This window comes from Callorhinchus milii, unplaced genomic scaffold (assembly GCF_018977255.1).
Source record: "Callorhinchus milii isolate IMCB2004 unplaced genomic scaffold, IMCB_Cmil_1.0 Scaffold4, whole genome shotgun sequence".
NCBI lineage: Eukaryota > Metazoa > Chordata > Chondrichthyes > Chimaeriformes > Callorhinchidae > Callorhinchus > Callorhinchus milii.
The window spans coordinates 19098989-19117562 of NW_024704745.1; the positions used below are offsets into that span (position 1 = coordinate 19098989).

At 37.6% G+C, this 18574-nt stretch overlaps 1 protein-coding gene across 4 annotated transcripts in view; it reads left to right on the top strand.

Annotated features, from left to right (window-relative positions):
* scml2 (Scm polycomb group protein like 2) overlaps nt 1–18574 on the top strand; it is a 56243-nt gene that overhangs the window by 11059 nt on the left and 26610 nt on the right. For 3 of the 4 annotated variants that reach the window (XM_042334249.1, XM_042334250.1, XM_042334251.1), the window contains exons 2-7: nt 4692–4809; nt 6913–6981; nt 11031–11101; nt 11806–12040; nt 15743–15831; nt 16619–16862. In XM_042334249.1, the coding sequence (XP_042190183.1) occupies nt 4785–4809; nt 6913–6981; nt 11031–11101; nt 11806–12040; nt 15743–15831; nt 16619–16862 (733 nt within the window). In that variant the 5' untranslated portion in view covers nt 4692–4784. Of the gene's footprint in view, nt 1–4691; nt 4810–6912; nt 6982–11030; nt 11102–11805; nt 12041–15735; nt 15832–16618; nt 16863–18574 lie in introns of those variants that run through there. The other variant, XM_042334252.1, reaches the window with a different exon arrangement.

Below are 18574 nucleotides of genomic sequence, written 5' to 3' on the forward strand. Positions count from 1 at the left end.
TCATTCAAAACATTCTGTATCTTATTTAGAAGAGCTTGCTGTCACACCCTGTAGCTGGACTGAGTATTTTGTTCAATGGAAGTGAGGTGTACAGTTCTGAAGATTTGTTTCCCAATTTGATTGAGAAAGACTCTTTTGGGGGAGAAGAAAGAGGATTAGAAGAAAGTTCTAACAAAGAGAGGTTTAGCTTCAGTGTAGTATTTTATGATCCATTTGTCCACTTCCTGGGATGTCATAATAGCTTTCTTGTGTGTTGCGGAGTGAAATCTGAGAATGCTACTTGTGTTTGCGAAGTGTGGACAGGCTGGAGGATTGCATTCCTTAATCACTTGTGTCTGGGTTTGCTCATGATATATTCCAGCTGCACTTAATTTTGCACTTATGGTTGAGGGCATTCTCTTCAAGAATTTAGAAGGATTCGGGAGTAAATAATTATTTGTATCTCACCATTTTCTCCACTCTTCTCAAGGGTTTTGACTCCTTTCCTCTCCCCCCCCCCCCCCCCCCCCCCCCGCTTTTTTAATGGGGTAGAATTCCACGGACATCTATTGGCCTCTGGTACCTCACTCAAGTGGTTATTATTGTATGAGCCATAACAATAAGTGTTGGTGAGCTATTCATCCATGTTAGCAATCATGTTGTTGAAGGCAGTATACACCACTAAAAAAGGTTGTGCTGCTGGTAGTGTCCTGCCAGTGAAAATGTAACTGAATGTTAGAAAATGGGAAGGTAGTGATAGTGAATTTCTTGGCTCGTGATCGCAATTTTTAAGCCAGAGGTGGACTGAGCTTTTTAGTCAGTTTTCAGTAGCCTGTGAAATGATTTTATGCTAACACCTTCATGTTTTCCAGCCATTCATAAGATTATGGCTAGAAACCATGAAGCTGTAATGTTCCAAACTGACTTTAGAACTGTGCATATACAAGCTAGTTTGCACAGTTTTGAAGCAGAACCAGCCATTACAATATCCCCTGTGATATAAATAAAATTGCACAATATCCCTTGTTTGTTAGTCATTATTAAATAACTTTCATAGGGTTTGTTCTATCAAATTTAGCATCAAGCAGTAATTGCAGCTACCATTTTAGGATCTGTAATTGCATATTCCTAATATTATAACTCAAAATGTATATAGTGACTGCGTTACTCATGCATTGAGGATTATAATTTTGATCTTCCTTTTTGGAAATGGTCACCAATGGAGATAAGTATTCTCCCCAGAAGCCATAGCTTGAATTAATGTGCTTTTCAAAAAAAACTAGCAAAGAAAAAGTTAAAAAAATATTTTCTCTATGAAGAGAGAATGAACTTTCAATTTCAATTTTATTTAAGTGTGTTTATCAAATCTTACAAATGTTTTTGCCCATTCAGTAGATATGCATATTGTTTTTTTCCTAAAAACTTTAAAAATCAAATTCTGTTGCAAATTGTGAGTTGTTGCACTGCTTTTATTTGGTTATAGGCTGAATTTGCATCTGATTGTATAAATGCAAGGATCTTTGTTTAAAATATTACATAATTGAATTTTGATGTTTAGTAACATTACAGATATTTTTAAATTACTGAGGTCAGTATAGTGAGTTGTGGTATTCATGCTGTGAAGCATTGCTTTGGGCTACATTTTACTAAATGACATGCTTTCACGTAGTTGCTTCCTGTTGTCTTTAGTTTTGAAGTGCCAAGGGCATGCATTATATTCTCCTGATGGACAAAGTGCTAGAATCCTTTCATGTTCGCTGCAGACGGTCCAGATGGATTCTTAATGACTGGAATGTTTGACACTGCACCCTGGGAATTCAGGATAAAAGGACAACGCTTAGAACCTGCAGTTTTTTGCTACTTTCTCAAATTTCTGCAATAATTATGAAAGAGTAGCTATGATAATGTTGTGTAACTTTCTCTGTATCTCATCTGTCTTTCATTGGCTTGTGTATTACCCTTGCAATGGCACCCTGGCAGCTATGTACCATCTGATGATAAAGAGTCTCAAAGACCCATTTCAATTGTATTACCTGCAATTTGATGGTGTGTTGAAAAAAACTGAATTCCATCAGCTACTCGTGTACAGTTCTGAAAAAGAGGAAATTTGCCCAATGTTCTGCCCAATATTCCTCATTCATACAAATGTATTAAATTGACAAAGTAGATTTTTTTTTCTTTATCATTTTTGTAGTCTGCAACAGGTTCCATGCTTCTACAGATAAATCACTAAAATTCAAAGCAACATATTGTATCATGCATTTTGCGATGTGTCAATCAAAGGCTATTTATCAAATATAAGTATTGAGTTCAATATTTAATTAGCCATTAGTTGAACTGAAGGTAAAAGTTGACAATTAGTTAGTGTTCTGATGTTTTAATTTGTTTTTGAAGTGAGAAATTAATTCAGTTTGCAAGAGACTAATGTAACAGTGGCTTTGTTGAAACCCAAATTGAGTAATGTTCACCTATTTCTGTAAACAAATAACACTTCTCATGTAAATGTTTTATTTTTGTCAACTACAGTTGTTTCAGGAGTTAACAGAACTGGTGGAACTTAGGTAAATGCTTGCAATCGAATGCACAATGCACATGCGCATTAACAGCAACATTTGTAAATGAGAGCTTGTCAAGTTATGGAAATTAATGAGTCAAGCAATGAAACCAAAAGATTTGCAAATCCTAGAGATGGAGTGCTGATCCTCTGACTTAATATTAGAAATGGTAACTACATCACCTATAAGCAAGGAAGTGTTTGTCTTTGGTTGATGAACGACAGCAAGCAAGGTTTTTGAATAGTCCCATGGGATCTTTAACGTGCACCTGAACAGGCAGACAGGACGATGGCTTAATATTTCATCCAAAGGATGGCATCTCCGACAATGCAACACACCCCTATCACTGCACTGGAGCGTCCGTTTTGACTGAGAATTCAAGTAACAATTTGGGGTTTGAATCCGCAACCTTTTGGCCCAGAGGTGAGAGTGCCACCACTGAGCCAGGCTGACAGAATGGCAACAAATTTGACCCAATCTTGGTGGGTATAGGAATTTAGGTGGCAAAAGTTGAGATTATTGGTTTGGGAATATTTAGTTAACGTTATTCGTTGACCTCACAAAGTTGTTGTGAGCTGTAAGGATAAACAATTCAGTTAAAATTGAGCAGAGACTAACAGAAAAGAGATGACACTTTTTAAATGCACTATTTGTTGTCTATATTTTGGTATTTTTTACAAGATGCAGTGTAGATGTGCAACATCAAAACCCTAAATGTGTTTGGGTATTGTGAATGTGTTGCATTTTAGGATTGGTCTTGTGTTTATAAATTAAGTGAATAAATGAGAAATATGTTTGTCACTTAGTTTGGACTACTTAAAACTCCAGTAAAAAGATGAAAAGAAAAAATACAATAAACTCCTAATAACTCATCATTCCAAGGGAATGGATCTCAATGTTGAGTTATCTGGCGAGGCGAGTCAGGCATTTGTATAACTACATAAGTAATTATTGCCGAGACATCGACAGCATGATGACTTAATTGGTACTGTGCTGGCAAGTTTGCTTCTTTCCGTTTAACACTATACAATATTCTTCCAGTCCACTAAAGGATGTGAACTGAAATTATTGTGTAAGAAAAAGCATGGAATGAAGAATACATTATCACAAAGAGCCTCTGTGATGATCTACAACAACAACAACAACTTGGATTTGTATAGCGCCCTCCACCCCGGAGGGTGTCGCAGAGCGCTTAAACAATACATCTAAACAGCGTTCCATTTGTGAGACACAAAATGTATAAATTCTTGTGACCTCATAGTTTAATACACTGGGGAGGGGAAAGCTTTAGTTTGTCAAGGATATTCTAGCAAATTTATTACAAAGTAGCGCATTTTTGGATAGTACATTTCCTCACCATATCATAAATTTGACTCTTGGATTGCAAACACTGGTTACTTTTTGTAGTGATTAGTTCCTATTGTTGAGAAAAAAAAGAGTGCTGAGGTTAGTTGATCATTCTGAATCAACCAATCAATATTGGTATCTATCTGAACTCTGATAATATAGAACCAAAATTTATGCTGCGGTTTTCTTGATTTCTTTGATGCATGAAATAACTGAAATGTTACCATACAGAATAGATTCAAATCTGCAACCTTTTTGTCATTTTTGCTTCATGCTTTCAAATCTATAACTTAGTCATTACTTGCAATTAGTTTCTGTGACTTTGCATTTTCTTCATTGTTTTGTAGATTTTGAATATGCTGTTGTGCATTTTCATCCACAAAGCATTTAGTTATTTTAAAATACTTGTATGAAACAGCGTGAAATAGTTTTAAAATATTTGAAACATGTTTAAGCTTTTGATGGAAATGTGTTTTCTTAGCCGTGTGTGTCTTTACATAGTAAAAAGAATGACTCACGGAATGCATCCTTTCTGAAAAGGATACTATGATGAAGTCATCTCTCTTTTGACGTGGATGAACCACTCAACAGTGTTATCTGCCTATAAAATTACTTAATTCAAAGAGAGCTGTTTATCTTCAAAGCCTTCAACATCAAAAGAGGGATGGTACGAGAAGGGTCCAGCTAGTTGTTTATAACTTAGTTGTTCACCCAGTGATAAATTCTTTGTCTGCACGCGTTTCCTTCACAGCTACATTTGTCAGGAAGTAGTTGATGCATTACTTAGCTGCATTTTGTAACTTCTTGCAGGAAATCATCCTTTTTTTTAAAAAAACTGAAGTTGATCATTGAGCTTCAGCTTCCTTTGTGTGGTGAAGGTCACTGAGTACTGGAATTGTTGCCATGGGGAGGATTTCAGCAGCTAAAGGTAAGATTACCCAGATAAAACAGTTGAACAAGCAGAGATTGCTTATCTTGTAAAACTGGGAGAAGGTAATGATACTTTTGTAGTTTTTGAAGCATGCTGGCCTTTTCAGTGTTTAACGCATTGTGTATTCAAATATTGCAAAACAACAAATAGAAGAGAAAGACTAAAGAAACTCTCTTGGTTTAGTAAGTGTGACTGAAGTCATCTTCACAAATCTTCTCTGAAGGAGAAAAAAACTGGATGTATTTATGGTAACTTGGGGATAACTTTCACCTGAAAATTATTGTGCCAGTTCAATCAAAACTTATTTCTTGCCTTGTCTACTGAAGGCACTCAACTTTTTTTTCCTTCTGTGGACTATTGCTTCACTTGCACTATATGCACGCCTCCTTATCTTGTTCAAATGGCCATGATGGTGAGTTTGACTGGTTATTCAGTTGTCCCCCCAATGTGCCCCCAGCACTGCATTGGAGCATCAGCTAGATTATGTGAGTTACAAGGGCTAACATAGGGCTTGACCCAACAACCTTCTGACTCCACAAGGCCAGAGTGTAAAACATGTGGTCAAAACTTGATCTAGTTCTGCTGGAACCGATTTCATTATCTGTGTGTGCATAATTCGTATCATTGCTCCTTGTGGTCTACTGAGTGAATGGTGCAGATGTTAAAATAGGTACCCATGCAAGACCACATGAAGCCTTGCGGAGTTACAGAACTGTGAGAAGTTTTTCAAGCTGTGGTTGCTGTGGCTTTAAACTGGAGTTGTATAAGTTGTGTTGCTTCTATATTGCAGCAAAAAGCACTAAAAAGCGGAGGCATTGATAATTGAATGTCACTGTTTCCTTTTTATTTGAAGCCCCAGTGTTTTAAGTTGCATGTATTTGTAGAGCAAATGATAAAGTTGTTGGCAGAGATGGGAAAACTCACAGAATCAGAAATTTACAGGGCGGCAGAAGGAAGCCATTCAGGGCATCGAGTCTGTATTGGCTCTCTGATCAGGCTGTATTTTCAATCGATCTGCACCGCCGGCTCCCCATACGCCTTCAAGCCTCTGACTGTCATATTCTCGTCAGCTTCCCTCTTGGACTCTGTCTCCAGGACCTTACTTGGCAAGGTGTTCCACATCCCAACCCTTTCTATCTGGGGAAAAAAATTTGTGCACTCCTTTCAATCTTAATTCTAAGTTTCCCAATCACTGACTCCCCGATCAATGTAAATAGTTTCTCCCTATTCACCCTGTCAAAACCTCTCATAATTGTGTACCTCTCAGTCAGGTCCCCTCCTAATCTCTGTTCCAGTAAAAGCAAACCCAGCTCCTCGAATCTCTCCCAACTATAACCTGGTTACATTCTAATAAACCTCCTCTGCACCGCCTACAAGGCCTTAACATCCTTCCTGAAATAAGGTGCCAAAAACAGATCACAGTAATCCAGTTGTGGTCTAACTAATGATCTGTACAAACTCAGCATGCTCTGCAAATATGTAAGAGCTGAATGGCCAATGAATTTCAACTTGTTGGTATCAGCAAGGAAATCGGACGAATGATCACTGATACAATGGAACATTTTATGTATGATTCATATCATGAACTTTGCTGTTTATTTTCTAACTATTTAGGTAAAGTAAAGCAAGTTCCCAGCTCGGAGTCAGGCTACGCCACTGTTAAGCGCTCTGAGATGCTACCTAGTGTGGAGGGCGCTATATAAGTGCAAGTTGTTGTTGTTCCACATTTTCACCACCCTGTGTGGAAAGACATTCCTTGTAAACTCCCTTTTTCAACTGAAACTAGCTATCATATCTATGCCCCCTCGTTTTGGACTCAGCAACAAGTGGAAACAGTCTATCAATGTCCACCTTATTAAATTCTTTCTTAGAGGTGTCAGAAGAGTGCTTATACTAAGAATATGCAGTAGTTTAATCTACTTATTCACATTTTGTTACAAAAATTGTACAACCGACTTATTGCTAATAATGGCTTTGTAACAGTTAATGTCAATCTTAATGCTTGCTGTATCCGTTTAGATTTTTTTCAATAAGCAGAATATTGCTCTTCATTTTATTTGCATACAATTATATTTAAAATGTGTGTGCAAATTTCTGTAGATTCAAAGGAAAACAGAAAAGAAAAGGCTGGGAAGAGCCAACTGCCTAATAGTCCTCTAACGAACAATGGTAAGTGAAATTTACTTTGTAATTTATTAAGATATCGAAAACGTAATTTGGTGTAAAGACTTTGACTGAAGAGAACCACTTTGGAGGAATTGGGAACAGAGGAGGCTTGCCTAATCACCTCTGAGGAATTCAGGCAAGTTCTTTATGAGCAAACAGCTGCTAGAATTGGGTTCAATTGGCAAAAAAACTTAAGCATTTGAGAATGTCTTTAAATATTCATTTATTGGCTACAATAGTTTATGTACATTTTTTAAAGTATGCTTTGATAATGTATTTAAAATTGTATGGTTTAACTTAGTGGAAATGTATAAGATTCTTGTAGGTGATTTGATTAAAATCTGAAAGTTTGAAGCATTCAATGTTTTCTAAATGTCTTTAGTGCTAACTATAGCTTTCAAATATCAAGTGTATGACTCTGTGAGCAAATGTAATACAATATGAAGGTAACTTGTACTGGTATAATTGCACCAAAATAAAGTATTAAACTAAGTTTATGTGTGAAGTGTTACTTTTGTTTCTAGCTACAAGTTATGCACTATAAAGCACAAAAGTTTCAACTTGGAGTTAAACATTTCTTTCCCACCCCTTTTAAACAACAATGGGCCATTTAATGTGGTTTGGCCCACTGTCAGAAAATGTATATGGATAATTGGCAAATAGAAGTCCAATAGGTGTCAGCTTGGCTCAGATGGTAGGAGCACTTTTGCCTCTGAGTCAGACGTTGTGGGTTGAAACCCCATGTCAGGATTTCGAGCTAAAACTCCATTGGAGTTCTGAGGGAGCACTACTGCATTGTCAGAGGTGCTGTTCTTCAGATGAAACGTTAAACCAAGATCCTGTTCAGGTGAATGTTAAATGTCCCATAACACCTTCTCAAAGAGAAGGGAGTTTCTCTGGGCGGCTGTTTCTCACTTATGGCTGTTTGTGAGATATTGCTGGGAGCAAATTTGCTGCTATGTTTACAAATACATAGTCAATGCTACAGAAAACTGAAGTTCTTTGCAACATTTTGATGTGATAAAGGTGCTATATCAAATACAAGGATTATAAAAGTACTGCATATAGTCAAGCTGTTTGTAAATACCATTTGCTTTCTATTTTTGTCTTTTGCCTACAAAATACAGTCATTACACTTTTCCCCATCTTGGGTAGTAATGTTTTCATGGAGACTGTTTCTAAATACCCTAGTTTTCCTGTAAGTAAGTTACTCAATGTATGATCCACAGCATGCCAAAGATTCGTCGTACTTTATCTTCTGACTGGAAAAGTGCACTATCTGGGGTGGAAATCGGCCAGTCTAATTTGGTTTCGGTTACACTTGTCTGAACAATGATGCATCGGCTGCTGTGGTTATTTGTGATTGGGTGGGGGTATTGAAGTCAGCAAAGTGGACCTGGTTGCTTAGAAGTCAAATTGTATGATTGGGCTAAGCAGTGGAGTGATTTCCAAAATTAATTCCAGTGATTGATTCCCCTGTCAGCTCTTTCTATGTATCCTGACATACTTTTGTTCTCTCATTTTTCATCATTGAAATAGAAGCCTATATTACCATCTAATGGGAGTCTCTTACCTTTCTTAACAATATCTGTTCTTAATATGCTGTATTTTCTTAATGAAATTACTATTAAGCATTTATTTCTTTTTTTCAAAAAAAACTTCAGCCTTGTGCTTATTGGTGTTGCAGGTCCATAACTGGATTATTTTTAGTTCACCTATTTTAAGGTGGGAAGGGGAATGGAAAACAAATCGTGTTCACTTGCTCAAGAGGGCTCAAAACTATTTATTTTCTTGATTTATTTTCCTCTGCCCAAGCCGTACAGCAGGCTAGATTTTTACCACAAATGTATGCTTCTGTTTTATAGAGGTTCATGCTTATAAAGTATAAAGTGGAAGAAGACTACAATCTATATTAAATGAACTGCATTTGCTTTACACTATGCAACAAATGTACCTACTATCTTGTGATATATTTAGGTTTTGAAAGGTTACTTGAAGAGTGGTGATGCAAGCTTTTTTCCCTTTAAAGAACAAACTCTATTACTTAAAAAAAAAGAAAGAATAATTAGAGAATGTACTAAAGATTTATAGTGTTCTCAGGGCCTGTAACATTTTAATTTTTGGTGAACCATCAAAAATTTATTAAGGAAAATGCATCTTTGCAAAGTGCGGTAAACCCTAATTTTTTTAATTGAAATGTATTAATACGAAATGTAATTTGGTGGTGATAGGAGGAGTAGTCGTCCTTTTTTTTTAGAAATGTATAAATCCAACCTCATGAGCTGACAATGGTGTTACTTTTTTAACCCTATTTTTATTTCAATCCTCAATTTTGTTTGAACCGTTGATGCATTTTGGGATTTGGAGCTACTTTTAAGTCTGTTAGCTATTTGCAACATTTAGAACTCTGGTGCCCTCTCCTGGTAGAGCCTTGTCAGCATTTTGGCTTTTGTGAAGCAGAAACAGCAATACACGGCAGTGTCGGAAGTGCTTGTTCCAACGCAGATGATGATTCACTACGCAGAAGATGACTGCAGCATGTGGGTGTTAACATTGACACTGTAATGCAACACACACAGTTCCTTTACATAACTGATTCACTGAGGAGGAGGCAAATCTTAATGTCACCTGGAAAATATTAGTGGCTACCTACATTTTTAATTCTATTTATAAGTCACTGGTATTTGATTTGATGTTTAGTGTGCTTTTCTGTTTCAGTATAGGCCACTTCAGACAAGTAATATCAGCTCTTGGAACAAGAGCTTCTTTTTTGTAAATATGTCTTTGAAGCTGATAATTGTCAGGCTTGTCAGGGGTGTGTTGCATTATCGGCGTGCCGTCCTTCAGATGAAACGTTAAACCGAGGTGCCGTTTGCCTTTTTCTGGTGGACATTAAAGATCCTGTGGCTCTATTTGAAAAGAGAAGGCAGCCAACAATCTCCTGAATAAAATTGGTCACTCACTCCATGGATGTTTCTGGGAATTGCTGTGTGTTTCGTTCATTAAAATCAGTCAATCCAGTTTACATTGTATCCTGTGAAGCTCTTTGGTACGTCTCGATAACATAAAAACTGCTATATCAAATGCAAGTTTATTATAGTCAAGTGATACTATATTCCATAATGTTGCATTTTAAAAGCAAACCATTTCATGTTTCTGCATTTGTTATTGCTACAGTGTTGATATGTACTCATCAGTTATTTACCTTTATAATTTTTAAACTCATGTAAACATATCAAAGGTATTATTAATGATTAAGAAAAAATCATCAGTTGCTGGATTTGTACTTAATACTAAAGACTAGAGGGCAGGGGCTGGTCATAGGTTTAATCAATCCATAGTATCCTTAGTTAGCTGATCTTAACAAGGGTATGATTGGGGAACTACAAATGGCTTCAGTTCCTCTAGGGAAGAAAGTGGTAGCATCTGTCACTTACTATTTTATTTAAATAAATCCTATGAATATGTACAGCAAAAAAGAATTTGAAGATTGACAATTTTGCACCTGAGCTATCTTGTTAGTACTTTTACTATCGAAAGATGAACACAATCCTGTAATGTGTTCCTTGACTCACTTAATTTCTAGTGACAATTAGGGTTAGGTACTAGTGACCCGGATACTATTAAATTAATTGAACCATGAAGGAGCAAAGCATTCTTTTGTATAAGAATCCTTACATATGATTTAGTGACTGTAACAACAGCTTGCACTTGTATAGCATTCTCCACATAGGATATCATTTTGGATGCTTCATAAGAATAGTGTTAAATGCCAAGAGGTAGGTTTTTAACTGGGATTTAAAGATGGATGGAGAGAGGGTGGAATAGAGGGGTAGAGGGATGGAGTTTCAAAGGGTCGGGGCATAGTTGCTGAAGACTCTGCCAGCAATCGGCGGGAGTTGGGGGTGGGGGGGGGGCATAAATGCAGCAGCCCCAAGTATATCAAGGGGACAGAGAGAACAAAAGAGTGTGTTTGGAGAAGAAAGGTGCTAGAAGTTGTGATACAATTCCATTAAGTAGCTTACTGAATTGTTCTCTCATTTTAATTACAGAACATTTTAACTGGGATGAATACTTGAAAGAAACTGGAGCCGTCTCTGCTCCTTCACATTGTTTTAGACAGGTAAGCAATTGCTATTAGAATTTAGAAATGCTACTTTTAAGTCTGCATTATTGTCAAATCGTTAATTCTCTCGTGGGAAATGAAGTAATTGATTTGAAGGATGAAAGAGTCCTGTTGAGTACTTTAAAGCAAATCACCTGAACTTGGTGTTTTAATAATTACAATTTTGACTCCCGAAAAATACATTTTTCAGCAATTAGCCTTTCTTCTTTTGTATACGTTGAAGGCTTAATCCCCAAACAAAAGGGATTCTATTTTGGGGAGGAAAAATGGATCTGTTCAGAAAGACCTTTTCTGTATTTTTGACTAAGAATTTCATGGGAGAATTCTTCATAGGAGCACGAATTCTGAATAATATCTTCAGAAACTATTAGTGGGATAGAGTAGTTATTAGCCATAATAAACCAAGTGATGATCACAGGTGTTTACAAAGACTGTATAGCACAAACAGCCCACTCGATCCAAACAGTCCATATGGTGCTTATATTCCACATGAGTCTCCACCTATTCCTTACTCCCTCGCATGCCGTTTTATTTCCCTCTCCCTCATGTGAAGGAGAGGGAATTCTTCTTGAATACATCTAAAGGTATTCACAGAAATAGCTGGTAATGTGTAGACTTTTCCTTAAACAGGATTGCACCTGTCAAGATTGTTTGAATGCCTCTTTTCACAGCTGTTTACATTGTTTCCTCACTTCTTGCAGCCTAGGTCACCACCCACCAATGAGTTTAAAATTGACATGAAGCTAGAAGCTCAAGATCCACGAAATGTTACCTCAATTTGTATAGCTACTGTGGTTGGAATAACTGGAGCAAGATTACGATTGCGACTAGATGGGAGCGACAATAAAAATGACTTTTGGAGATTGGTTGATTCGTCTGATATACAACCTATAGGGACTTGTGAGAAGAATGATGGGATGCTGCAGCCTCCACTTGGTAAGATTTTATAATTCATTTTCATCAATGAAACCTATTCAGGCCTGATGTTTTCATAATTATTAGATTAATGGAATCACAGATCTATATAAATACAAGTTGTTGTTGAATACTTCAGTAAGATCAACCATGAGCTTTCTTTTTCCATTAATTTGTTTTTTGCATTTGTACCCCTAATTCAGTTTAAGTACAGGATCTACAAGTACAATGATCAAGTTATTTTATTAAGTATGACCTTTGCGTGCATTTTTAGAACATAAGAATTTTCTAGGCGAAAGAGGACCAAGGTCCATCTGGTTCACCTTCCACCATCCTGGTAGTTGCTTGACATATCGAGTCCCAAACTAAATACTGTATCCTGAGATTATTTTCTAGCAGAAATCTATCTAATTAGTTCTTAAAACAAACGTTTTCTGCTTCTACCATCTCCCTAGTTGGCCTGGTTCATAAGTTTACTACTCGCTCACTGAAGTAGTGTCTCCGTAGATTTGTTCTGAATTTACCCTCTCTTCATGACCTCCGGCTCTACTACAAGATAAAACAGCTTATATGGTCTACATTATCTAGTCCCTCAGAATCTTACACCATAATCATATCGCCACTCAGCCTTCTCTGCTCCAGTGAACATGCCCAATTTATCTAATCGCTACTCGTAGTCCAGTCACTCCATTCCCTCAATCATTTTGGTTGCCCTCCTCCGTATCCTCTTGATTGCTGCAATATTCTTTTTATCAGAACCGTACACAGTATTTCAAGTGCAGTTGCACCAGTGATTTATAAAGTGGCAGGATTACCGCACTATTTCGGCTCAATATTGCCCTTTTAATGCATTCCAGCATCTGGTTTGCTTTACTCATTGCTACCAAGCACTGTTGGGATAGCTTAAATTTATTGTTAATCAGGACCTCCAGATCCTTTTTATTTTCTGTACAGATTATTCTCTTCCATTTAAATAATAGTCTCTTCCTGGATTTTTTTGTCCCATGTTACATTTCTCTACATGAATTTCATCTTCCATCGATCTGCCCAATTCCCAAGTATGTTCAAGTCCTTCTGTAAATTATCCTGTCTACCTTTGCAATCTACCAGCTTCATTCTTTTAAAATTTTAAGGGCAAACCAGCAGCATCAATTTAAAACCTATCATCAGAAAAAAATTAATCTTCACCATTATTACTAAGAAGCCCGTGCCCTCTCCCATACTAAGCTCTGCCAGCCTGTCACTCCATGCTCGCTCAGCTACACTGGCTCCGCATCCACTGGCGGATCAAGTTCAGGATCCTTGCTCACGGCCTCCACAGTTTCCCCCCCCCCATCTCCTTCTCACCTTACTTCTAATATCTTTCAACCATAATGGCTTGGCCCCTCCCTTTGCTCAGCAAGCCCTGTCCTACATCATGTCCCCTGCTCTATCTGCCCTATAATCAGCTTCGGTGGCAGGGCTTTCAGTTATTCAGCCTCACTCTGAAACTCCATTCCGGAGACAGTTTGGCTCCATCCCCTTGTTCAACAACAACAACAACAAGATTTCATTTATAGAGCGCCTTTCACGTCGGGAGGACGTTCCAAGGCGCTGGACAGTTGGGTCAGGACCCGAGTAAGGGGGAAATGGTCAGGGTGAGGGGAGGGAAGGGAGGGAGTGAGGAGGGGATAGAGAGTCGAGAGAGGAGCTGAAGGCACGGTCAAAGAGAAAGGTCTTGAGACCGGCCTTGAAGGAGGAAAGGGAGGAAGCAAGGCGAAGGCACTGGGGATGGAGTTCCAGAACCTAGGGGCTGAGAGGCTGAAGACCCGGCCACCGATGGTCCTGTTTCAAGATGTACTTCGACTGTGCATTTAGTCATCTTTCCCCTCTTCACCCCCTTGCACTCCACTCCCAGATCGGGTGCCCATGGTTGAGAGCTTTGAGACATTCTCTCAATGTGAAAGGTGTTATATAACCGTACATTGTAGCATATGTGGAAAAAAATATGGAAAACATCAAGCAAGCTGTACTGTGGGAGTTTCTACCAATATTTCCCTGTATTAAGCTAACAGCCTCAGTTTGGGATGCCCTGAAGGAAGCTTCTCTGCTGAGCAAAAGGCAAATATTGGAAAAACGGTGAACTTGATTTGTCCACCTATTTTTGCATTTAGAGTTTTATTGGCAAATGTTTAGAGCATCATGTTCCTTGACCTTGTTCAATAATGGTCTACGACATTTTAGGACCCAAAAGAGGCAGTGGTGAAGAAAGTTTACTTTTGGTGTTAATTTGAAAAATAGATTCCTATTTTTCCCTATTAACCTGTCCTGGTTCATGCTAGAGAATGGTTCATCGGCATTGACAACTCACCAGAACCTGTCAAAAGTGACTGCTATTTAGGTCTGAACCTAGTCAGCAAGTATAGACAGACTATTTGGAACAGTTCAGCCCAATCTTATTTAACATCAATATTATAATAATAATAATAATAATAATAATCCTTGCATTTGATATAGCGCTTTTCACGTCGGGAGGACGTCCCAAAGCGCTTCACAGAATATACTGTAAAGTGAATTGACTGTATATTTGTGGGCGAACGCGGCAGCCAATTGCGCACAGCAATGTCCCACAGTCGTGGATTGAAAATGACTAATTTATTATTGTTTTGTTTTTTTGGAGGGATTATTATTAGGCGTGTGGAGTAAGGAAACTTGCCCAAGGTTTCGCCCTCTGCCTGGAATTGAACTCAGATCTCTCGCTTGCAAAGCGAGTGCGCTTTAGTATTCCAGTAGCTCAGTGGTTAGAGCACTCACCTCGCAAGCGAGAGACCTGGGTTCGATTCCTGGCAGGGTGAAACCGTGGGTAAGTTTCCTTATGCCACACGCCTAATAATAATCCTGCAAGAGAAAAAAAACAATAATAATTTGGTCACTCAATCCACGACTGTTTGTGGGACATTGCTGTGTGCAATTGGCTGCTGGGTTTTGCCCACAAAATATACAGTCAATTAATTTTTCCAGTATATTCTGTGAAGCGCTTTGAGATGTCTAGAAGACATGAAAAGTGCTGTATCAAATGTAAGAATTATATTTATATGTCTATATGTATACATTATTCCACACACGCACTTTCTTGCAACTATCACCAGAAGGTGATCAGGAGCTGATACTTGGACTATTGTTTTTCTCTGAAGCCTAGGAGACACTGAGGGCAATCGTTATACTGCACCAGCTAAGATTAGCTAAGTAAAGGCCAATAATAAACTGGTCTCTGGCATGCATATCCACAAAAAAAAGCTGTTCCGAGGGAACTGATACACTGCTTATCAAACAAAATGTAAATAGAAGGACTTAGAAGTTGAAAAATGTACGTTGTTGAAATTTGGATGTTGGAACAACTATTTTAATGTTGAGGTCATTTAATAAAAAATATTGAAGTTCATGCTTCATGGATGGATATTTTTTGTGTATTAGCAAATAGTGAAAAATACTTGCAAATTTCGTGCTTAATTGTAGAATGTGCAATTTTTCAAGTATTTGTGTCTGTATTATGTCTTATTGCATTCTCCCACAAAAAACAGTCACTACACTTTACAGTATAACATGTTAAATGCTTTGGGACGTCCTCACAATGTGAAAGGCGATGTATCAAATGTAAGGATTATTATTATTGATCACTTTCAATTTCAGTACAGTTTGGTTTTGAAGCATAACACGTGTGTTTTACTTTGCATGAGTGAACAGGATTCAGAATGAATGCGTCTTCCTGGCCAATGTTTCTACTAAGGACACTAAATGGAGCTGAGATGGCCCCTATTTCTATCTTTAAGAAGGTATAAAAAAAAGCTTAATTACAATACAATTACTTTGGAATTTTTATGTGTTCAGTACCAGTTGTTTTTCTTTATTACACGAAAATACATCTTAACCTGCATTTTGCTTTGCTTTTACTATCCAGTGTTTATTTTAAACAACTGAATTGAAGGTTTTATTATAATTTGTTTTATAATTTAGAGAAAGTGGGAATTAAACAATGAAACTGTTCTCCATTTGTTTCTTTTCATTCAGGTAAATGTGAGCCGTTTGCATGAATCACACAGCATGGTACTAGTCCATCAATCCTCGGGTCATTGCCACATTCGCCTACACAATACATAGTCACTACATTTGACAGTAAAAACACTTTCAGATGTCCTCTCAACATGAAAGATGCTGCAATAAATGCACCGATTATGTATTTTAAATAACAAAATAGGATTTTGGAGATTAATGTATTGCAGCAATTGTCTCTTATTGCAGGATTTTGATCACAGAAACCTATTGCAAACCTCAATCTGAGGGGTGTATTTAGCTTGAAACATGCTTTCAGTTAATACACAAAAACTCATGTGCAAAACATACAGGCAAAAAGCTTCCATTTATAATGTATAAAAGAAAAAAAAAATTGCGGTTCTTGAATCAATAATGCCCACTTATTACACTGTGGTTTATCAAGACTGATTGAAGGGTCTCATTAAATTCCCTTGGAAAATGTGTGTGTGTAATTAGCTAAATTTGCATGGACACAGATAGTTTTAAAGTACTAATTCCTTTTGTAAAAATATATTTTGCTTCATTCAGGAACCTCCAAGTCCACAGGACAATAGTTTCAAGGTTGGAATGAAGTTAGAAGCAGTAGATCGGAAAAACCCTCATCTGATTTGTCCGGCAACTATAAGTGAAGTGAAAAGCGATGACGTTTTTATAACATTTGATGGCTGGAGAGGTGCCTTTGATTACTGGTGCAAATACAATTCTCGTGACATCTTTCCAGTGGGATGGTGCGGCATGACGGGAGACAGCCTGCAACCTCCTGGAAATAGGGGTACGTTTATCACTTTAAACTAAGAAGAATGATGAGGTTTATTGAATATGCAGTACAAATACTGTATTAAAAATGGTACATTTTGTGAATAATGCTGTCCAGCGCCTTGGGAAGGCCTCCCGACATGAAAGGCACTATACAAATGTAATTTTGTTGTTGTCTAATCAAACCAGTTGTTTAGAGCAGCGCGGTACAACCGGTGGCCCATGGGCCACGTCTAGCCCAACGGGTGATTTTATCCAGTCCCGAGACCATTTCAATTCCCTTCCTGGCAAACGTCCTCCCATGGCAGTGGCAGGAGCCAGAGGTTGGGGAGATGCAGCACAGAAAGTGGAAATATTGCCGGCTGTTACTGCAGTGTGTACCCAAACTGGTGGGCTCCATAGCAACCGCATTTTGAGATGTTCTTCTAACATGAAAAGGCTGCTGTGTAAATGTTGTTATGTTTCTGGAAGGAAAACACAAAATATTGCTTATGTGGCTCGTGGACCTTTCTCAAATAGGGAATCCAGCTTGCGGCAGCCAAAATGTTGGACCATCCTGGCTTGGAGCATATAATGCATGAATATTTTAATATTTATTTTATTATTTTAATATTTATTTTATTCAACCATTTATCCAATAACTGTTCGTTGATCAAGTTATTTTTTGCAGCTCAATTTTATCAGTCAATGATTGATTTTAATGAACATTGTGGCACTTTTTATGCTGCAATTCTGCAACTCATTGTGGTAAACAATGTACTTGGTTGTACATTCTGCTTCACTCAATCCCTATGCACTGCTTCAGGATAAAATATGTAGCATTGCACATTTTAAGCATTGTACAATATTCTGCCATTGCACTATACGCCCAAATAAATTGCTAAGTGATACTTTCATTGGTTTGAAATACAGGGCAAGATGTAAACATAAAATAAGCCTTTAGTTATTGTGCACTATCAAAGAAAAGGGCTTACTCACTCATTTTCAGTATTTTCCACATACTGTAGGTTGATATCTACAATTGGAACTTTTCCAAAGGGACATTTTCCCTTTAAGAGATTAATTTGTCACTGTGTGGCACCAGCTATGCTATGCATTTTAAATAACCTTCCCTAGAGTTCTATTTGTTTTTACTCCACTAAATCAACATCAGATTTGTGCTGTGTCTCCTGTTCACAAGAAAAACAGAAGCTGCCTCAAAAATGAAAAGGCTGGCTTCAAACATTGTGTTCAGTATAGTCAAGTCTTCCTAGCACCTGGCAATGCTATGTTACTTATCTTGTTCCCTGGAAATATACCAGGGCTGACTCAAATCATTCTGATTTCTCTCCAATTCAACGAGGCAGGAATGGCAAGAATCTAGAGGAAGTGATGGCAGTGGCTAAATCCTGTTCACAAATTGTAAACATAACCACCTAAGCTGGTGTTGCTGAGATAATCCAAATATTTTTTGAGGTGTTTTTATTGCTATTTACAAGGCAAATTTGTTCTTTTAAGAGGTTTGAAGTTGAACCAATAATGTGCTGAATATAGAAACAGCACTGTTTGTTCTTGTACTACAATCTGGAGTGCTGTCTTTATTGTGGAAATAAAAGAGAAACTGCTGGTTTCTGCCTAATTCATTTTCATTGAAGCATTTACTGACATCGGTAAATATTGTTGTTGGTTAAATGGTGAATATTGTTGTTGGCTATAATAGTAATAATCCTTGCATTTGATATAGTGCCT